The 22,374-nt window shown below is 40.3% G+C and overlaps 1 protein-coding gene across 4 annotated transcripts in view; it reads right to left on the bottom strand.

Moving 5' to 3' along the window:
• Nucleotides 1–15,579: 15,579 nt before the first annotated feature.
• The window catches only part of ARMC1 (armadillo repeat containing 1), a 32,839-nt gene continuing 26,044 nt past the window's right edge, over nt 15,580–22,374 (bottom strand). For all 4 annotated transcript variants that reach the window (XM_030011997.2, XM_030011994.2, XM_030011999.2 and 1 more), the window contains 4 exons: nt 21,986–22,175; nt 18,417–18,533; nt 18,260–18,334; nt 15,580–17,828 (listed from right to left, as the gene is read on the bottom strand). In XM_030011997.2, the coding sequence (XP_029867857.1) occupies nt 17,637–17,828; nt 18,260–18,334; nt 18,417–18,533; nt 21,986–22,175 (574 nt within the window). In that variant the 3' untranslated portion in view covers nt 15,580–17,636. The remainder of the gene's footprint in view (nt 17,829–18,259; nt 18,335–18,416; nt 18,534–21,985; nt 22,176–22,374) is intronic.

Here is a 22,374-nt window from a genome sequence, read left to right as displayed (position 1 = left end):
GGTTGCTTCTTCTCTCCTTTTGAATTAAAACAGGATTCTGTTAATAAATGGATGAGTGCTTATTAATATGCTGTCACCAGCAAAGACACAAATATGCAACTAAATATTTATGCAGCTCCCACCAGATGCAAATATAACTGTAAGAACCATCACTGATGTGTTGGAGACCTCTAGAGCTGTACCTCTTCTGATGAAACTTGCTGATATTACCAATTATTAGGGCTACAGTTCAGGTATACAATATCAAGCTTTAATTAAAAAAAAAATAAAAAATTGAGAGGTCCCTTGCAGAATTATCAAAACACCTCCTATATATAATCGTGAAGTGTATAACACCCCAGCACCCACCATGTTTTCGGTATGTTTAGACCCCTACTTGAAGCAGAGGGGTAGCAGCCTTTAGAAGGGCCCTGATGCCACACAGGGGACATGGGACCACTGTTAGAGAAAGAGAGAGGTGTCAGTGCTGTGTACTGGCACCCAGAAAAGTGAATTCTTCTACATAAGATAAAACATCACAGTCATAAGACAATCAAAATCAGGAATTCAAAGTGGCTTTAACCACCTGTTAGCTGGCTCCCATCTATCTATACCAAGGCTACTGGATTTCCAGCTTGTAAGGTCTGCATAGAGGGACTAAGAGAGCTTGCAGTGAAGCAAAGCACATACTTCACCTCACCCCTCTGAGCTGAATCTATGTAATCAATGTAGAAACAGAAATGTATTACATCAATGCTCTCTAATGACTACCTTCACCCTCCTATCTAGCTATCTTGTGTAGTTGTGTTAATGAAATGCTAATATTCTGAGAATTTCTTTCATCTAGGCACAAAGTTAGCAAAAGGAGTAATAACTGTACGGTGCTATCCCATCCTCCTTTTCAGCCACCTCCTTCATGTGCATACCTTAGGGGTGAATTGTTGGATGGCTGTGAAGAGACTTTATCTCCCTGCAATCTCCTGAAGTTAGATCTGGTCACACAACCAAACAAAACACAGGCCTGTTCATCATTGCACAAATACAGAAGGAGAAAGAGACCTTCTAAAGACTGTCAGCTGTAGATGGAAATGGAAACTAAAAGCAGAAGAACATTTACAATTTGAGCAAAACTCCTGCCAATCATCTCATCCCTTTAAAAAATGCAAAACGCTATTATTATACCGGGTGCAAGCCTTTCCTGTCAAAAACTCACAAAAGGCACCTTACATTTTTCCTTAAGTTTGTTCAAAATCACCCCTGTGGGCCAAGCCAGCTGGAATTAAATCTCAGTGACCAAAGTATCCTAATGTTGGATGGTTAAGTACTGAAGATACTAGCCTTTCAGACCACTTAGGTGAGCAGGATTCTTGCCTGAACAAGACCTGAGTTAAAAGATCAAGACTTTTAACTACAGTTATGAAGACAAGCATGCAATTCCAGTCACGCATAATTTGAAACTTCTAAACTAGATGCATCCAGTACTCTATCAGAAAGATCCATTTTGTTGTATGGATGTTTTTCCAAGAAAACTCTCAACCATAATTGGTACCAAGATGTGGGTTTGGCAGGTGTATAGAAAACTTCAATTTTTGTTCTTAATACGTGGTACTAGAGATGGGAAACATTTTTGCCTTCATACAGGACCCAGATGGCAAACTGTGAAAGCTTAATTTCAAGAGCATTCAGGCTGACAGCTCTACAAGCAGCAAGCTGAATTTAACTTATGTGATTATGACACATACACAGGACTCTTCAACCAAGTGGTCCAATGCTCTACCTATTAGAGGCAAACCTATGAGATCTGCGTGTGCTGCATGAAAGCCTTTAATGTGCAGATCAAGTCTGGATTACTACACTAGAAACCACACATGCACGTAGACACAACGTACTTCCATGTGCTACCTTGTCAACTAGGACATTAATTCTATTTCTGCTTTTGCAAGAGGTACTGAAGAGTTTCTACAATCTCATCGGCAGGATCACTTTTACTCTGTACTTTACCTAAAGGGCTTCACTCACGTGTGTTATGCCTTACTCAACTTCATGCTGGCACACCACCTACTGACAGCCCAGCGCTGCTGTCTGTATCAAGTGTTTGTTTCTTAAAATCCCATCCCTATGTGAGCCCATGAGCTCTGATCCTGAGATGTCTGGCTGTGCACAGCCAGCGCATCAGCATTTGTCAGGACTCTGAAAAGAGAAGGAAATGAGAAAAAGGGTCTTCAGGCCTCTGGTGGTATACTGATAAAAAATAGTAAGCTCTCCTCTTCAGTGTTTCAAGCCAGGCAGTGTGAGAAATGAGAAGCAAGGAGTCAGACAGTTTATCAGTAAATGGTTAATGAAACTCTAGCATTCTAAGAATTTATTTCATCCAGGCACAAAGTTAGCAAAAGGAGTAATAACTGTATGGTGCTATCCCATCCTCCTTTTCAGCCACCTCCTTATCTCCCAGGTGCCAAAGTCTGCTCAAGTTTCTTTCAATTCCACATTATTTTAAGGTGTGTGTGTGTTTTAGTGGTGGTTGCAGATTTGCAAGCAGATTGTGGTGCACAGAATAGAAATGCATTAAAGCACCATCTTTTTTTCCTTTCTGACTTTTCTTTATATACCACTCCTGCACAGCTCAATGAGGTTGAACTTCCTGTCCCTATTTTCTGCAACGTTTAATGTTCTTTGCCATGTATTTGATGCTCCATAGGTAGCACCCTTGAACCTCACAGGGTATTCTAAGAGGAAACCATGGCAAAAGAGTTGATCCTCATGAAATTAAGAGTGTCTAGAGAGAATGGCCCACAACTAATTACCCCCATTTCTCCAAGTTACAACTGCCTGCACATTAGGTTAACCAAACCTTCCTGAACTTACTTAATAATGCTGGGATTTGACAGATATGCCACCTCATCCTGTCATCTTTGACATTATTTGAGGTATCCTGATCCACTGACTTTGCCACCCTCAGCAACCCAGTGGTAGCTACTTGTCCCCCTCTCTCCCTGCCCTCCCCCGACACCTTTGTTTGGTCTGACGTCTCCAGATCTCAGCCCATCTGTTTTACCTCAACTCACAAAACTTCCTTAAAAACGCCATTTCTGGAACTTTTGGTGCTAGGAAGATACCAGTGACAAAAAAGGATGGAGACGCTGTTACATCACTTGCTGACCTGAAGAGCTGTGTGATCATCCTCCTTTTCATAACATGAAGGGTACACAGTCACACCGGTGGAATTCTTGTTCCTCAGTGCAAAGATCACCACTTGTTTGTCCCTGTTAGACACTAAATAGCTATTTAGTGTAATAAATGAAGGGATATTTGCTATAGAAGTCTCCAGTGTTGCAGTCTCTTGAAGAGAATAGTCTCTAGAAGTCTCTAGTGTCTCTAATCATGTCTAGGGTCAACTGGAAAGAAGATTAAGGCTGGTCTGATCCAGTTAGAGGGGATTTGAGGAGGAAACAAAAAAAAGTTGTAGACTAACCTTTAATAAGTTATCAAACACAAGTCTGAGGAACTTATACAGATTCTGCGTAGCTGTACAAGCATGTGTGCATTTTATTACGTGTGATCTTAATGGGCACACCGCTGCAAGGGGCTTCGTCCTACTAACGTTTCCCTGTTTGGTGTGCACACATCAGTTCACACGGCACAGGATCCACCAACCCATCCAACTCCCACTGCAGCTGCATCCAGTCTTGAAGAGTGTCACTAAACTCCACATCCAGGTGAAAAACACAATGCCTTCGTTTGCCCAGGTGGGAGCTGAAGCATGAAAGGTTTGATGACTTCCCCAAGTCACACAGGTACAGTGGGGAACTGAGTCCTGCGACCACCAACCAAAAATTACTGCTCACAACAACGAACTTTTCTACGTGGAGAGAGAAGAAGCAGTAAGAGTTAATCCTAAAGTAGTACCACAAAGACCATCAGCAAACAGGCCTAAGTTTCTGTTGCACAAAGGTGTTGGTATTTGTAGAAAAAGCACTCTCTTTACTTCAGTTTTAAGTGTTGCTGATAAAATTTCATTAAATCGAACCATAACACTTAAACTAATGAAGATCCAGCAGATGTTGAATCTGTGACATTTTATATCATTGCTTTATTTGGGGAAAGAAACCAGTTTTGCTAAAATATTAATGCAAAAATGCTCATTTTGCTTCTGGATTCACTGAATGCCGGTGTTCAATAGTTTGTTCCTGTTTTCAGTTCCCACTGCTGCTTCTTCATCTTACTAGTAAGACAGCAAAAGGCATAAATTAAGAACTAATAGTCTTTGTGCATTGAATTGTTAGATGAATACTGTGAAGAGGACAACATAGAGGCTGATGTGAACATATTATTTCCTCTACCAGTGTACCCTGAAAACCTGTCCATTTGAAGCCAAATTGAATTCAGACCCCTTAAATTTCCTTTTGATGATGTCCATACAATATGACCATAAGTCACGGCAGACTTTCCAAGTCTTGAGCTCCAGACTGCAAATCTCATTTTGAACAAAATACCCAGGAGTGTACTTCTTGGGGTAAGGCGTCTTGGAGATTTTTCATATAATGACTATGTTTGACTTACTTTCAAAAAATAAAAAAAACCCCACAAGTATTGCACTATGAAACTCAACCTAAGTCACTGGATGGCAACCATCTAGACTTGCGTGAGTCCTTGCCACTTGGGACATTTCTAAAGGCTGAGACTCAATTCTCTTTTCTGCCTGACTGCCGGGAGAAGATCTCTTTTCTGTCCCTGCAAAAGAAACCTTAACTTCTGTTATCTCCATAACACGCAATCCTGTGCCTGTTTTTTCTGAATCACTCTGCTATACATGCCTTTCTGCTGTTATACATCTGTTGTGGCACAAGCTCATATCCCCACTGTCATTCTCTGAGTCAGTATTTGTACTTCTGTCTCATATTGTGATGAAAACATCTCTAGTGGCTCTACACTTCAATTGGTATCAAAATATTTGGTAGCATAGTCAGTAACTCCCACAACTTCCATTTATCGCTTCTCTCTCTGTGGAATATTGGTGTTGTCATCCACTTCTAGATGGCATTATTCTATCCCTATTTTTTATTTCAGTGATAAGACTCCCAGTTTTGAGCAGTCCATTCCAGTAATACGTGTCAGACCCTTACCAGGAAGTGTCTACAGACCTGAGAAGGGAATTTAATCCCACTCCAAGCATCAGTAGACTTTACACCAACATTTCCAGTTGTACTTACAACCAGGGTCAGCATGTCTGACACGAGGCCAGACAGGACCATAAGACAAACGCATTCCTAAAATTACTGCACATTGGTCTTCTTGATCAGCAGCTCTGCCCACATACCAAGCTGACTTCTGTTGGAAAAGTCCCATGAGGGAAATAACGCTGACCATGATCATGTGTCCTGTGTACTAGGTGCTGCTAGAACATTAAAGCATTTACTGCTGTAGTAGTTTGATGAAATTTAACTTTTATATATATATTGCATAGGATATGGTTATTGAATATGCACTGGGATGGCGGAGGGGAGTCTATAAACAGACTTATCTCTTCGAGAAAGTCCAGGTAACAAGAAGACCTTTTTGAACTAATACCCACAGCATTTCTGTCTCCTACAGGCACATGCATCCACATCCACCAAGTCAACTGATCTTCCAGCAAACCATTTTAAATAGGGCCTACAACAGGAAAAAATATTATTTTCTGCTTGCTGTCTTTTGGAATAAAATGCATACAGGGCACTGTGAAAAAGATCAGTGCATCTCTTCTGGGTTCTAAATTAAAATACTTTTTTGGAGCTCTTTCGCATTGATTGTCTCAATAACAGTGGGGTTAGTTTCCTCTAATTTCACAATTAACTCCTCTATTTTGCAGGGGCTAAGCCTAATGGAGTGGAAGGGTGTGGTGGGTGCACCCGTCCTGACAAAGACCAAAACTTCTTGACCGCTGAAAGGAAAAAGTTAACACTACAACATAACATTCCTGCTCAATTTGACTATCCCCTTTTGAAATCACTGAAGAAAATTTACTTTTGAAATATATCATTATTTGTCCGGTGTTTCTGCGACAAAGGGCGGCACTTTCTAAAGCAGCAACTTGGATCTCAAATTTTGGCTACTTTAATCTGGGACCTAACTTCACTTACAGCCACATAGTTAAAGGGTGCAGACCCTTACCCAGACCTTTCCTTTGTCCCACTCGCCCTTCCACCCCCCCATGGAGCAGCCCCACGGCCGCAGCAGCCGGGAGGCACTTGTAGTGCCAGCGCCATCCTGGCAGGGGAATCGGCTCTCCCTGGGAAGGGTCAGGAGCCAGGCTGCCCTCCCTGCTCCCAGAGCTGGATGAGGCACAACACGGTCCAAAATAAGAATAAACACACAGAGACTAAACCTTAGCCACTTTCAGAAAACCCTTTTTTGTGCCTCTCACTGACTCCTCATTTATATGGGTGCTCTTCCGACATGTATTGCCATAAGAAACAGCAGAATAGGTGAAGGAGAGAGGCATTGCTCACATTCCTGTATTTTGAAGGCAACTAGCAGCAAGGAGACTGCCGGGGCGCTGAGTGAAGACCTGTTGCAGAAGACCTAGCGGTGGGCTGTGCAGGTCTGAGAGCAGCCCGCCAGCCTCAGTGGCTGTTTATACAAACTAAACCTGCAATCTCCTGGGCAATACCTGGGGCCTGCGCACAAACACTGTTCTTGGAGGTTGGAGCAAAAGGAACGTCCCTTACTCTGCAACCAAAGCATGACCTAGAAGGGGGCATTTATTTGCAAAGAGCCTGGGTGAAATTCTGATTTCAATTACACCAGGATCCTCTGCCTTCGGGATAAAACTAAGATTAAGTCAGCCTGTGCTTGCATTGCTGTCAGGTAGATCAGATCAGGACTTCTGTCACTCAAGCAGGTGGTACATAACATATGCATAAATATGCAGATATTTACAGACGAACATACAATCCCCACTATCAATTCCATTTCATGGGTCATTAAGATTGTCTGTGGCGCTGTATATGCAGTTATGAATAAATTAATTGTAAAAAATAAACAGCGATCTTTAGTCAGAGACAAAAACTCACTTCCACGGGAAGTTTTTCTTTAAAAAAAAAAAAAAAAAAAAAAGTTAAAGAAACCTCACAGCGAGATCCATACGAGAACAAAGAAAGTACAACACTCCGCCTCTGACAACCAGACAAACCTCAGCAGAAAAGTGAAAGAATGCATTTAAAAAAAAAAAAAAAAAAAGAGAGAGAGAGAAAAAAAAGGGGAGCTAAAGATGGGGAGTCACCTCCTGCTTGCCCCCCCAGCCGGGAAGGCGTCCCCCGGCGGGCGGGCTCCCTCCCTCCCCTCCCGCCCTCCCAACGGCACGCCCATGCTGCCATCTAGCGCGCCCGCCCCGCCGCGCACCGCCGCGCACCGCCGCGCACGCCGCGCACCGCACACCGCGCACCGCACACCGCGCACCGCACACTGCCGCACGCACCGCACACCGCCGCGCACGCCACCGCCGCCGCTCCTCCCGCCCGCCCCAGCCCCGCTATCCCGCCACGGACGCTCTCTACCCGCATCCAGGCAATAATGACAATAGGAGCATATTTGACAGGAATTAATCAGCATTCCTTCGTGTTTAATTTGCAGGGGGATTTTCAACGGAACGATGAAGTATCTTCTTTAGGCGGACGGTATCAGCTGTGGGCTAGGAGGGAATAACCACGTTTAATAGCATTTCCTAGGCTTGGGCCTACAGTCTGTGTGTTCGATGCGGGACCAAATAAATAGTCATGGGAATGAGCGCAGACCGCAGCAGCCGAGAGAAGCGCAAAGACCTGCGGTACGGTAAAAGTGGAGTTTCTTCCCATACAGCAGGAGATCTGCGTGGCCAGGCAGGCAATTAAAAGTCCTTTTAACAAAAAGACACATTAGGACTCCAAAGGCTGAATCAGAAACTCGTAGGGGAATGACACCAGGGGAAGGTGTTGCTGCGAGCACCGGGTTATGCGGGAAATCGGCCGATCCCACCCTCCCTCTGCTCCTTCACGCCGGTGGTGGGAGCACAGTCGGTGAAATGGAGACCGAGCCCCGAGCCCAGGCAGCCCTGCGGGGTGAGAGGCCCGGCAGAGGAGGAAACCACCCTTCCTCCACCTCACAACCAGGCCGGGACTTTCCCCTTTTCATCAGAACTGCAGGATTAGCCCATAAAAAAAGCACCTCCTTAGAAACTTCATAACATTTAAACAGTCATAAACCACTAAGTAGCAGCTTGGGGAATAAGGCCAGGTCAGCAGCTACCCAAAATACCCAGACTGGTCGTAGTACAAGGCAGGAATCCTTACTGTCGGCGCTCGTGGGTTGCACTAGCAGGGGGAGATACCAATACTCTGAAACACAGAATAAAGGAGTTTCCTGACATCTCACATTTTAGTTTATACAAGAATCATCCAGGAGGGGAGGTGATACAGCCTCTCTTCATAATCTTCACATCTCAGAAACAACTTTTTGCGATTTCACAAGATGTGTGGGATAAGATTTGCTACCAGACCCCTCCACATCCGAGCCTTTATATCCATGCTGCTCGGTCAAGTACTTCTGACTTGATGCAAGCCCTTCACTTGACCGAACCCCAAAGGAGCAGAGAGACTCTCTGCCTGTTACCCTGCTTTGCCAGGTTGAAAAGTGAGATGCAGAGTTACGGTAAGCAAAGCAGGGGAAAAAAAAATACAGAAGACCCTGAATGCTTCACAAAACCCCTGAGCCAAGGAAACAGGAAAAGGTAGCACGAAACGGCAGGAAGATTGCCAGAATAAAACAGGGGCCAGTGAGGAAGCGGGTGAATCAGCAATCTAAGAAGAAGGGTGGAAAGCTGTTTTAATCTCGTTACAGGGTTTGATTGTTTTGCTTTGTTTTGTTTTTCTGATGCTTTCTTTTGCAAAGCCCCGATCTGTAAGGGAAGCAATTCTACAAAGTGTCGATTTTCATTAAAAAAAAACCCAAAAATCCCTAATCCTCACAGCTGCAGAGAGGGTGAGAAAAAAGCTTGGAACTGCACTGTAGCATACCCACATGGCTGGAGAAAATGAGCAAGAAACAAAACGATTGGTTTTAAATCCTATGGGAATCTAAGTCCAGTTCATGGTGGGACTTTGTTAACTACAATTTCATATTTAGTATTACCAGGACTGGACAGATGGAAGAGTACAGTGATGACGACAACACAACAAGTATTGTAATAAGAGCAAAAGAAAGGAGCAGGGTGTGCAGTTGAGGAAGCAGATTTGCCCAAAAGAAAGTCCCTACTTACTTGCTTAAGGATCTCACACTCTGCGCTGATCGATGCTGGAGCAAGATGAGAGGTCCAGACATAACAGTATTGGATTTATTTAGCTCTGTGAAGGGGACTGTTAACTTTAAGTGTCTGGAGTTAAGGTCCCAAAGAGTGAGCAGCTCAGGTCCAGAAACCAAACCCAGTTTCCCTGCCTTAGTGCTGATCAAGCCAGTGTTTTACAGGATGCCCAGCAAGAAGCACTGCACAATTTTGGTGGGTGTCCAGTTTCCCGAACACCTCTCCCCTTGGCAGGAGAGAGATTTGGTTCTCAGTTTTCCCTTTTGATGTCTCACACGCCAACTTAGCACTTTCTTTGTATAAACAGCTACCTCCATCCACTTTATATTCTTTTATAATGCTCAGGTTTAGAGAGTGGAAGCCCCCAGTTATGTTGGCATTCGGTTATGTTGTAGGATAGCCCTAGCTGTACTGCACTCTGCTACAGGAAAAAGAAGAGGGAAAACTCCTGTGCAGAGGCCAGTAGTGGTCATTTCTGAAGAAAAGCTGGTGCAAGGAGCAATCACTAATAACCAAATAATTTCTTCAGAGTTGTAGCTCTTTCCCTTGCCACATTTAAGGGCCAGCCCCAGAAAGATATGAGGGAAGTATGTTCTTGCCCAGATAACACATGAATATTAGAAAAGACTACTCATGAAACAGTGATTGATTTGGGGTATTACTGTGGCACTGTAAACCGCTACTAACAATTAATATATGGCTTGTAAGAGTTGAGTCTTAGAAAAGGGAGACCACATTACCCATGGACAAAATAAAACCATTTTTACAAGATTTGTTTCTATCGAAGAAAGTTTCCCACTAATAGCAGTGGAAGATGTTGATCAGCTCACAGACGACTTCTTTTAAAATCAGCTTAAAGACAACATTGCAATCACAACAGCATTATGTGGGGGCATTTTTGTCAGCATTGACAATTTTTATACTGTACAAATGGTGGTGTTTAACAAAGACATATGTTTACACAGATGGAGGAGGGAGGTTGTAGTAATGGTGTGATTGAAAGTAAATTGGATTGGTTGAGTAGCTGATGCCAGCTGCCGTTTCAGTCTAGAAGTAGGTGGGTACTCGAGATGGGCTGTAGTCGCTGGGACCACATATTGGAAGTTTGCTGGGTACCTGTAATCATCCATTTACGTGATCCCAAAATCATCACTCAGCAGCTGCTGTAAGCGCCAGAAGTGCTTTAGCTACAGCTTTTGCTGCTGCTCCATTTGGCTGAGCGAGGAGGTTGCTTCCCGAGGAAGCCTTTCCCAGGCCCCCACGGGGTGCAGAGAGCTGGCACGGGGCTCGGGATTCAGCAGGACCCTTGCCTTTGGGTGGTCCCATCCTCAAGGAAACAAACAAAATGTTCACTGGCGGCATTTAGGCACAAAGCTTTTTAGAGGCGGGCACACAGCGCACGGGTGAAGGCCAGACTCCAGTATCCTTACAGCTCTCCAGATGGAGAATTTGTTTACACACACACACACCCCCCCCCGTGGTGGCTGACTATCCAACAAGCTATGGACAAAGACAAGCATACCACTGTTTAGCCAGACATGAGCAGGACATCCATCTTGCACAAGAAACTCTGCTCTCGGAGCACTAACACTTGGGCTGGTCAGAGGGGCTTCTGAAGGCAAAAGCCCATTTTCAGGGTTTGGGTCTTTATGAGCTATTATTACTGGAATATTGGGGTACGGTAGAGCTAATGGGAACGACACCTGTGGGCCCCCCCTTTTTCACTTAATGCTAGGCTCACATGAGCAAAGGGTCCGCTCCTCCCCACATCTCTCGGTTTACAAGCCCTGCTGCGGTCTGGTGGTGATGGTGTCAGGACAAGGGGCAGAAAAGGACCAGGGAGGCATGGGCTACATTCAAGCTTTCACTTCATCTTGTGGCATTAGGGTTTTTTCTTCTCTTCATCCTACTCCAACTAATTTAAATAATGCAGGGAACTTTTAGACGTTAAGGGTCTTCACAAGTAATAGTCAGGTCTAGCTCTTACTGTAGTTTACCAGACGTCAACCCACTCTACAGAGAGGTGAGCATCATATTTCCTTATGTATCATTTTGTATATCATATTGTCTAATATGTTGTATAATATATTGTCTCAATAAAGCATTTTTTTTTAAATTTAGATATGTTACAATTTTTAAAAGTTCTAAAGCTATTTTTGGTAGTTTCCCCTAATAACTACCATTTCCTTTTCATAATTTATAGACCCTTGGTTGAATTGTACCTGACTATTTAGCTATAGCACTAGTGATACCTGCGTCAGGGTTCTTTATACTGAGGGTGGTGTGTGTGTATATATATATATTTTTATATATATATGTACATGGAAGGATGAAGAAAAAAGAAAACAGCACAATATGACATTCTCAACTTACCTAGCCAGACACACAAATATAAACTGCAAACATAATATTAAAGAGGTCACGACTTTTGAGATATCCCAGGTGAAGAACTAGCCATCACCAGCTTTCATTTACAGGGTACTAGCTTTGAAATGGGTAACATGCACCCCTTTGATAATAAGCACTGCAAAGTTATGTTTCAAGAAGCTGTTTTCACAGTGAAGGCTTATACATAAAAGCACTTTTTTTTTTTTTTTTAGAACAAAATTTTGCAGGATAGCACAGACACTTTCACTGTTGAAACTACTACAGTGAAAAAGATTTCAAAACCAGTCATTATTTACTTTGTCTTTGCTTATTCTTTGAAGGGTCCAGACGTAACTTCATTTAAATAGCAAGAGCAGCCTTCAAGCACATGTAATTTACTGTTAGAAACAGCAATGCATTTTATACACCAGAACATCTACACATATGGAGAAACAAAACCAGCTACATTGACTATAATAATAAGATTGCTTCAGCAGCCTAAATGACAGAGTTAATGCTCAACTATGTTAAATGGCTGCTATTTCCCTATTATAGTGGGTGATATATCTTCATTGTTTCAGTAATGTAGCCAACAATTGAGAGCTAAGTAGTAGCCACACTTCACCTTCAGTAAGCTTTACAGGTATTTTATATGCAAAGAAATAGACTCCTTAAAATATGCCATTTACTACATCCCACTGAATTACAGTGTATAAACAATAACGGTTATTTTCTAAAACATTACAGCACACATTTGTTGTAGCAAAGGAGGTAAAGCCATGAAAACCAAGGACAGCATATAAGCTTTTAGTTTTATACCAAGATAATGAACGTGAATGGCTTTGTCAATATTAAATGTGGGACTTCCATATAAACAATATAGGGTTTTATAATCAAAAATCTACTATGGTAGCTTAAGTTTTTATTCAGAAAAAAATTAATTCTTGCAATAATACAAATTAAACCATCACCTTTAGACAGTCTCATGTAAAGTTAAATTAGTACTGTTCCTCCGGCCAGGAGGAGCAGCCTTTTGCAAGTGGAAAGCCTGTTTCTCTGGGAACCGGCTTCCAGCTTCCCTTCCCTCCCTCCCAACCTTCCCAGAAAAAGGGGTGTCCGTGCTGGATCGCCTACCAGCCCTTCAAAGTTTAATACAAACCAACGCACCGTGGATTATTCCCCGACGAAGGAAGCATGGCCAAAAGATCACACGATAAACGGGACATCTTCTTGTGCTATTGCTTTCAACCTGTGCTATATGTAGGGGGAGGAGGGGACTTTAACCAAAACATGCTCTGGAAAAGTAATTAAAAAGAAATACCACATTCATATCAGCTATATGATGGGGTATATATGGGGAGTCTATGAAGGAGATCACACCTTCTTAGAGAAGTGTTAGGGGTCAAAAACCACTAATGACATTAATTGCTGGAAAGGGCATAAACACCACTGGCGGGGTGATGCTTTAACTTACAAGAAGACAGCAGATGCCTTGGGCACCTTATGCAGGTAGCACTGCTGAAATAAATCATGTTGCACAAAGCTTTTGAAATATACCACAACATTTGCAAAGACAGCTAAATATTTTGGGGGAAAACCAACTAGAAAGGGTGTTTGTTACCAGAAGTTTTTCCATACCTAGAACTCGAACAAATCAGTAAGGACTATTTTGAGAAGAAAACTGGCTTTCAACCATGCCTGGCTCATGATGCAATCCTATGTGTAACTCAATAAGGAAAGTTGCTTATGACAGGGTTGACTTTTCTACTCCAGGCCAGAGGAGTTCACACAGTGCAAAGGCCTCTCTTAAAACGGAGAGCAGTTCAGCTTATTTTTGTAAAGAAGCATGGACTAAGAATGAGAGATACCTTACAAAATTTTGCACTTCCCAGGATTCCTGAGCAATTTGGGTAAACAGACCCAGTTGCGCAGTCTACAAAATCAGGCTAGTAGAAAAACACCTTTGTAAAGACCTTGTGTTACAGATGTTCCGTGTTTCTGTGGGATGTTAGGTGTGAACAGCGTGCCAGCTAGCTCACCGTGGGCTCACGTGGTAGCTCACCCTCCCCTCTCACCAGCAAACATCCAGAGGAGATCAGATAGCAGCCTTCAGATACTAACATAATAAACAACCTCTACCACGACAACTGGCACAAAAGTATGGTAAGAGTGTGCACCTCCTCCGAGATATTTTTGTATTTCCAGACAACTTAACTGCTTTAATAGATCTTTATTCCACAGGGGAAGCCCTAACTCTCCCAGTCACTAACAAGCCTAGTGCAATGCACATAGATGAACAATAACATGAAGAAACTTTAAAATAATGTAAATTCTGATGTGGCACATGCATCAGCTTACAGTAGACCTTGCTCTCCGTGTTTTAACCAATACACATGCAAAGCACTGCAAATTTAAATCAGCTTTTTTCAACCCTATTCAAAACCTGCATGTAAAGCAGGCTAAACAAGTAGAGCATTGCTTGCTCTGTGTAAACTGCAAGAAATAGGACAATTTCTTTTTGTAACAGCTTTATATTAAGCTTCAGAGCAGGAATCTTAACAGCCAGTCTCACCCCTGAGGCTAATTAGATGCCCTATCTCACTGAAGAGGTCTCCAGTGACCCCACCACTCACCCCCTTTCGCCAAATAACGTGCTTTCAACTTTTCCTGAAGAATTACAATCAGAATCAGAGATGGGTTGAAAGGTTATTCTCATCTCTATCTTAATTTATTTTCAATCCTTAATTTTAACAAATAGATTTGTTCCCATTTTAGGAACTCAGAATAATTAGGTACAGATGAAGAAACAGGAAAGACTATATGGTCCAGCCTTTGGCAAAATGAATACAGCAAGGAATGCTGCTGCTAATTTTTATTAAGTATGCTTTTAAATTCCACTAGTTGACAGCTGGAGTGTTGTTCACAGGCAAAAAAGGAGCACGCACACTTTATTTTACATTGCAGGCAGTTACAGGAGTACTTCACACCTGCCAGTTTGCATCTGCCTAGGTATTCAATGTTTTCTTCCGAATTAGCCCCACACAGTACTCTCCCCATCAGCTTACACGGCCTATGGCAAAACTCAGCAACTTCAGCTATTTTTGTACGGAATAAGCCATAGGTGATTGTGGAGTGGGAAAGCTAGAGTATATTGTATTTCACAATACTGCAGAATGCTTACAGTGCTTTGACAGCTGTTCACAGAGGCACAGTTATGAGCCTCAATTTTGCCTCTACCTATCCCATCAGCATTTACTCTTATGAAGAAACATGGTACTGATTATTCTATTATGCTGTACATGGCTATAACCGTAGGACAATTCAGAAGCTTAAACCATGATGTATGCAGCGGCTTCCTTGGCAATAGAGTACTTTGCAACTAGTGCAATGCGATACCAGTGCTCTGTCTCCCAGTTTAACTTCTTTTTGGAAGCCTCTAATTTTGCAGTAATTTTTTTTTGGTCATGTCCTTAGGTCAGAGTAAAAGGGCTTTCTTATCCTTAATCTGACCTCTGAAAAAGTACAAGCATAAAATTAATGACTGTGTTCTGTGTCTTTTTTTTATGTTTTCAAAATAAGAGGTTTCTCCAGGAATATTGATTCTTCTTAATTTCCCTAATGAAATATGACCTACGCAGCATCAGTTATTTAAAAAAAAAAAAAAAGCCAATGTCCAAAAAACCACCTAAGAATGAATTTGAAACAATGTCTTTAAGTAGCTTCTACTTACATACTTTTTACAAAAACTTTGTTTAAAATGCAAGCATGTTCTAAACATACACAAAAGTCCTGTTGTGATATGCAGCAAAGGTCTCACGATGACCTCTCTGTTAAATTAAAGATGAAAAAGATGTCCTTCTAATACCACAAATAGCTTAAAAGAATGTCAGAACATTTAAAAAGGCACTAGTCATATTTTGTTTAGTTATAGTATTCTTTATTATTTTACAATATATTTCAAAAACTTTTACAGATGCCTTAAACTGTTCTACAAGAGCTGCAATACTGTCATAAAAGCACACCTACAGACCAAATGCACAAACAAACTGTAATACCTACTGGTATTGAACCATTAATATCCAAAGGGTGTAGTCTTTTAGTAAATAGATGTGCAGTAATGCAAATGCAAACAGATGTTAATGCAGAAAAATAAAACTCTGCATTCATGGCTATAGAACAGAGGACTTTTCAAACACATTTGGTACTGTAACATTCTAGACAGCAATAGGAGTAGTATTACATATTTAAAGCAATACATGCCCTGAAAAGCCTGTATTTTCAATCTGTGCGTGTAAACCTGAATCAAAAATAAACTAGATATATTAAAAAACATGAGACATCTAGTCTGCCAACAAGCTTTTGTTTCTTTTTTATCCTAGAATGACAATTAACTTGGGTGGGTGAACTCTGACCTGCATTATTTTACATTATCATTTCTTCAGCATTTCCGTCATATTATGACAGCCAGTGATTTATTTTTATTTTTTTTAATTCCTTATGCATAGGCAGAGGGGAATAACTTTGATGTATTAAACCTTTTTTCTGAGTCTCCCAAGTGGTAAATATAATTAATATTATAGCAAACACATTACCACAAAAAAGCATTGTGTAATGACATTTATAACATTATTTAAAGTTCTCAGCTGTATTTCTCTTGTGCAACAAAGCAGTGGCACTGCACTGATCGAGCACTGCGTACTGAATTCTCTCAGGCAGACAGTGTTTACTAACAGCTCAGATATATATTATTCTCTACCTACAGAAGTTTTGCTTTTATTATCACTTCTGGTCACAGAAATTACCAAGACATCTTTAAACCCATGCTGTCTGTAAGTAACAAGGTAAAGCCAATTGTTTGCATATGTTTTTAAGCCTATCCAAGCTGATGTACTTTCATAGGAGTCTCATGAAAGACATTAGGAGAACAGTAACTATGTATCAGATTTGTTAGGTAAAAAAATAAAAAGGGTTAAAGTCAAAATTTATGAGTGTGGCACTGTGGCAAAAGAGGCATTCAATTCTGCTTTATTCTTCAAGTTTAAAGTTTCAGTTACCATTAAATAGTTGCTAACAGTGAACACCATTGCTTAACCAAATACAGTCTACATCCCTCTATTCTCTGCAGACAGAGCTGCAATGGGTTATCACTACATTAGACCACAGCTTTTTTTGCTAGTCCTCCCAGCTAGCCTAAACAGCAGTCAGTGGTATGTATTAGTTATATACATCAGTCAGTCACACCCATCATTACAAATATGTTCTAGTTTATTTACTGTACAATGTATGTATACATATTTGTGTTTATTCAATCCCTTATTTCTTAATCTCAAGCACTCCAATGGCTAAGGGCAGGCTGGAAAAAAATTCAATATACATAAAGGGGTTATAAATTTCAAGTCTGTAGTGAGTCTAGTTTAATAGCAAAAGGGGAACATCACGCTCATGCTGTGAACATGGTTGGCAAAAAAAAAAAAAGGCAAAAAAAGAGGCAGACTGTATTTTTCTCTGGAGTCAAAATCTAGAAAATGAAACAAAGTAACGTTAGGCAAAAGGGATGCAGAAATAAAAAGGACATTTTATTTAATGCACAGCTAGAGCTATTAAGAATTTTATTTCACAGAGGCCCTGAGACTTGAGTTAAATGGATTCTCCCTATCATGTGTTTCACGTGAAGTCAAACTTAAAGCTCTATACGCATAAACATTTGGTATACAACAGTGGACCCATTTTTAAAAAGTGAAGCAATAAAATCTACATGAAAAACAAATGAAAGAACAATTTGATTGGAGGCCTCTGTCCTTTGACCCCTGCCCTATCAGGCTAAATGTCCAATAAAATGTAAAATGCAGCATACATTTGCTTAATCTAAAATTTTTGTGATGATTTATTGCAAATTGCACTTGGCAGTTCACCACACCAATGGAAAACTGGCCCCCCTGTTGGTTCATTCACACAGTCTTTTAACACCAAATACAAGTCACCAGTAGAAAGATCTCGACAGAAAGTTTGCTGCTGTGCTGAGCCAGCTTGCTGCACCTTCTGGGTGTGACCCAACACGAGACACTGCTTTGTCCTGTTCCTTAGTAGGGCTTTCATCTTCTGGTAAATATTCAGGTAGATCTGTATTCTGCTCTACTTCCACTGGAGTATCTTGGAATGGAACCAGCATCTGAGAAAACACAACAGATTAAAATTATGTCAAATGTGGTAACTTAAAAGAAGATACACAAGAAAAGCTTTGTAACATGGAAAGAAAAATGTCAAATAAATATATAGCCCTTTCACTGTAGTTATGAAATAAAAACACTTCAGCAACTGCAGCCAAAAAAAAAAAAAAGGTTCACTGTGATCCTTTTCATATCAGTAAGGAGAGAAATAATTAAAGTATTTTTATCCTTCTTCTGAACAATAAGTTCTGTTAAACTGTTCTATGGATACATGTCCTGACATAGGATAACCTTTATTCTCCTTGTACTGTATGTGTAGCACTCCCACTTACAAAATTTTGCCTGGCATCAGATGTTATGAGCACAGAGGTGCTGGTATTAAAGATACAGCCAAGCTAAAACAGTTGGTATTTAGAAAGATAACAAATCCTACCTCCTCACCACTTTCACTTTTCACAACTTGCTGTGCCTTCATAACTTTCGTTGACGCTATTGCCGTTGCCAATGCCTACAAGTACACAGAAAAAACCAACAGCTTAGTGTGACACCATGCAATAATGTGAGGATCTGGAGGGTTATTGAGCACTTACCTCTGCTTTTAAGTCTGAGCGAATTCGGACCACGCACCTTTGAACAGCCATTTGAAAGGTAAAACTAATAACACCTTTAATTTTCAACAAGGCTTCTTCACAAAGATTCCTTCGAGACTGAAAAACAAACAAACACCCCACAACTAAAGTACTTTCATAATATACCATGAGAAAATGCTCACAATTAATTGTTAAGGAATTCCTGTATGTCTGAGGGCAGGTGGTTATTCAACCACATTTTTGTAAAAGGAAAAACTAAGACTTATATTTTAGTGCACAAATATTAGACTCTCTTGCCACAAAAAAAAAAAAAAATGCTTACACATTAGAAGTCAAAGAAGGATGGAATCAACTGTAAATAATTAGAGAAAAGTGCTGAAAAGCAAAGAATGTTTTTCTCCGTATGATCAGCTAAACAGTCCCCTCTGGTTAAGTTCTGATTGACTGAAGTGCTCATTGATGAGTAGTTAGTGTTTAAGTTGCTATTTATCAGACACCTTGCCTCCATACTGACTGAATGCATCAAAGCAGCTGTTGTATCTTTCAGCTGCTTCATCTGTGGCAGCTCACAGACATTACTGCACAGCATAAGCTTAATTCTTATTTCAAAGGGAAAATATTTGGTTGATAACCCACAGAATGTTATGTTTAAAGCAAGTGACATCACATACTGTGCTGTAACATTACATTGACCTGTACTAGTTGCATCTATTCTACATTATCTTAGAATGTTCTATTTTTTTTTTTCCTTTTAATATTTGCACAAGATGGTTGTAACAAAAAGGATTAAAATATACTTGGAGAGACTGCTAGCACAGAAGGGGAAAAAAGAAAAGATGCACTGTACCAGAAATAAACTGACAGCCTTTCACAGGTTCAAAATAATGATGTATTTAATTTTTACTGCAAGTTTCTGCAAGGTTTTAAATAATACGTTATTTCAAAGCATATTTGTATTAGTTATCAAATAATCACTGGTTGGTATTTGGGATAGTTTCATGCACAAGTAAATTAAATTCTTTTAATCTCTAGAAGAACTAACCAAAACGGGTTTTTTTTAGCAGTTTAGCATATATATTGAAACAATGCATTTGTGTAACTTCATGTATTGAAATAATTAACATTTTTGAGATTTACAAAAATAACTTTGCCAGATAGGCTACCTTTCCTATATACAGGAAATATTTGATGCAAAGATGATAGGCTGCGTCACATGAGTGAAAGTTGAAACTACTTTTGGACACAAGAAGCAACACATTCATGGCTTATTAGCCTAAACAAATAATTTATGCCTACGTGGGCATATAGCAATTCTGTGACAGAATTTGGCTTTTTACTCTGAGATCCCAGGTTAAATCACAGGCACCTCAGCTTAATTCAGAATGAGGCTTTCAGTGATCAGATAGCTGGTGAATCACTTCTTAAAGACAAAACTTACCAAGGTCTAGACTCCTTAAAAAGCTGGAAGCTTGGCAGTCACCAGCCTTGCTGCACAAATGTCTTTTGCAAAGTATGTCTAACTATGGCAGTTAGGGACAAACCCCAGCAATACACAGCTAGACATCTTTCTGCATGGTACTCCTGAAGCATGGGCACAGGGTAGGACAGGTGAAATTTAGGTTATTTTCTTGCACACTGAACCCTGATTACCATACCCTAACAAATACTACTAAAATGTACAGACTAGAAAACTTACTGAGGGGATGCCACAGACTCCTGAAGTATTGCTTCATTTTTTCCCTTTTTTTTTTTTTCAAGCTTATCATCAAATGTGATAATTAATAAAGACATCTGACCCCACGCTAAACAACAAATGACCTTTCCCCTCCCTTCCTGAAATAATGAATATCTACTATTTGAGGTTTCAAAATCCACAAGCATTTCTAGGATTTACAATCAGTACTAACAGCAGCTTCTTGTTTCAAATCTAAATGACAAAACACAGGGAAACTGAGAACACCGTTTTTACAGTCCTGCGTTTATTTACTGTGCCTTTTAACAAATGTGCCACCTAATATTCTTTGCCAGTTAAGTCAGGAATAAATTGTTGAAAGAAACTAAGCCACTTCTACTGTTCACATCCCTCATCATCCTCCCAGTCCCAACTTACCGTGACATTTAAAATAGCATTATAGGGATGTTTAACTGCTGAGTGAGCACCTGGAGTATCACTAACATTTCTTTAATCACCTGATGAAATACAGAGCTATGTACACTAGCCATCTCCAGCTACTGCACAGTCAGATTTTTCTTTTCTTCAACAATGAGCTAAGAAAACATACTGGTGTGCTCTAGGCAACTACAGAAGCCTACAGTTTTGCTCTCTGGAGCTGAACATCTACATATCCTATGCTTTTTCAGAATACCTTTGCCTCAGCATTTAAGAGAAACTCCACAGATCTCAAGAAGTTCCATTTGTCGAAGAACACAAAGAAACACTTTTAAGATAGAATCAGACTACAGCCAGAATATCTAACTCACAAAGTAGATGTGGATGAAATTTCTTGCTTGGAGATACCTGTGAACAAACAAATCAACTACAAGCTTAAAAACAAAACAAACAGGAGACAACTAATTGGACTGAATTAAAAAAAAATTCAGAGTACAAAAGCAAATGGTGTTGACAAAGCACTGCCTTTCTAGACAGAGCAAGTGCTGGAAGGACAAAACTGTAAAAAATATTTACTTTGTATAAAGTGAGCTAGAGCAGCATGTTATTTCGAAAGGAATTAACTATGGTCTTATGAAAACAGTACGACGGGTATGCTGTTGATAAACTGGGCCTGTGGACACGCTTACTTGGCAAAATGTAAAGCAACAAAGCAAAGGATCAGGTTTGATCATTTAAAATGGGTACAAAACTGAAGATACAGAGTCCGGAGGGCACTTGTGGATAACATGCTTAAACAGTCTACATGCTGTTTGGCAGCCGTAAAAAGGCAAACATGGCCCTGGGGTGTTATCTACAGGGGTATGGTAGATAAATCCGTAGAAGTTATTCTGACATTACATAAAGACTCAGTGAGACCTCATTAACTCAAATGCCATTCTGGTCACTACAGTAGAAAAGATCTCACAGACAATGAAAAGATGTAGCAAAACCAGCTCAAAGAAAATACAGCATTTCTAAATTAAGAGTAATAAAAAAAAAAAAAACCAAAACCAAAAAAAACCAGTGTCTGAAATCTCTCATATCTAAAAGGAAACTTTTTAGTTTGACACACCAATGCAACCACAAGATATCTTTAAGTGAAACCGCTGAAGGTACCTTGTTTATTCCATTCTTTCTTGAAAAGGGAAAGAAAATTAGGAGAAGTAGAAATAGAATAGGTTTTTTAGAGTAATTAAAAAGCCATCAAGGAAACTGCCTTAAAACATCTTCTTTAGATATTCTGAGTAAGCTCAATTTATGCAAGATTTTATACATATCTTGTGATTCAAAATATGATTCATGGAAATTGCTGACAATTGACGATGCCACACAAGTAGCCCGAATACATTATTTTTGTGGGCAAAAGACATCTCAGTACTGCATGCCTTATTTACATAAATACTGAAGGTTTCCTTACCGAATCATCAAGGCCATCTATATGCAAAACCACTGTCTTGGCACGTTTATTTGTGCTGCCAAGGAAAAACTGTGCTTTCCGTCGACGATAATTCATCTCATTCACATTGTCCATGTCTGACATGTTGGAAGACTGAAGGATATCATAGACTTCAGAAGCTAAAAGTTTAGTCTCTCCCGGTGTAGTGGTCCTTAAAGAAAAAATAAATTAATATTTGTAAATATTTGTTTTTACATTAGTACTCCAAACAGCTGCTGATTATGTCCTTGCAACAGTACTCCCACGTGCTACAGAAATACAATTACGCAATTACCACAGCAAAAATTTTAAAAGGGGAGAAGAAAAGCTAGGTAAAACTATTTCCTTTCCCATACTCCAATTTTTATGTC

The sequence above is a fragment of the Aquila chrysaetos genome, chromosome 4 (assembly GCF_900496995.4).
Source record: "Aquila chrysaetos chrysaetos chromosome 4, bAquChr1.4, whole genome shotgun sequence".
Classification (NCBI taxonomy): Eukaryota; Metazoa; Chordata; class Aves; order Accipitriformes; family Accipitridae; genus Aquila; species Aquila chrysaetos.
This window is presented reverse-complemented; position numbering and strand designations above follow the sequence as displayed.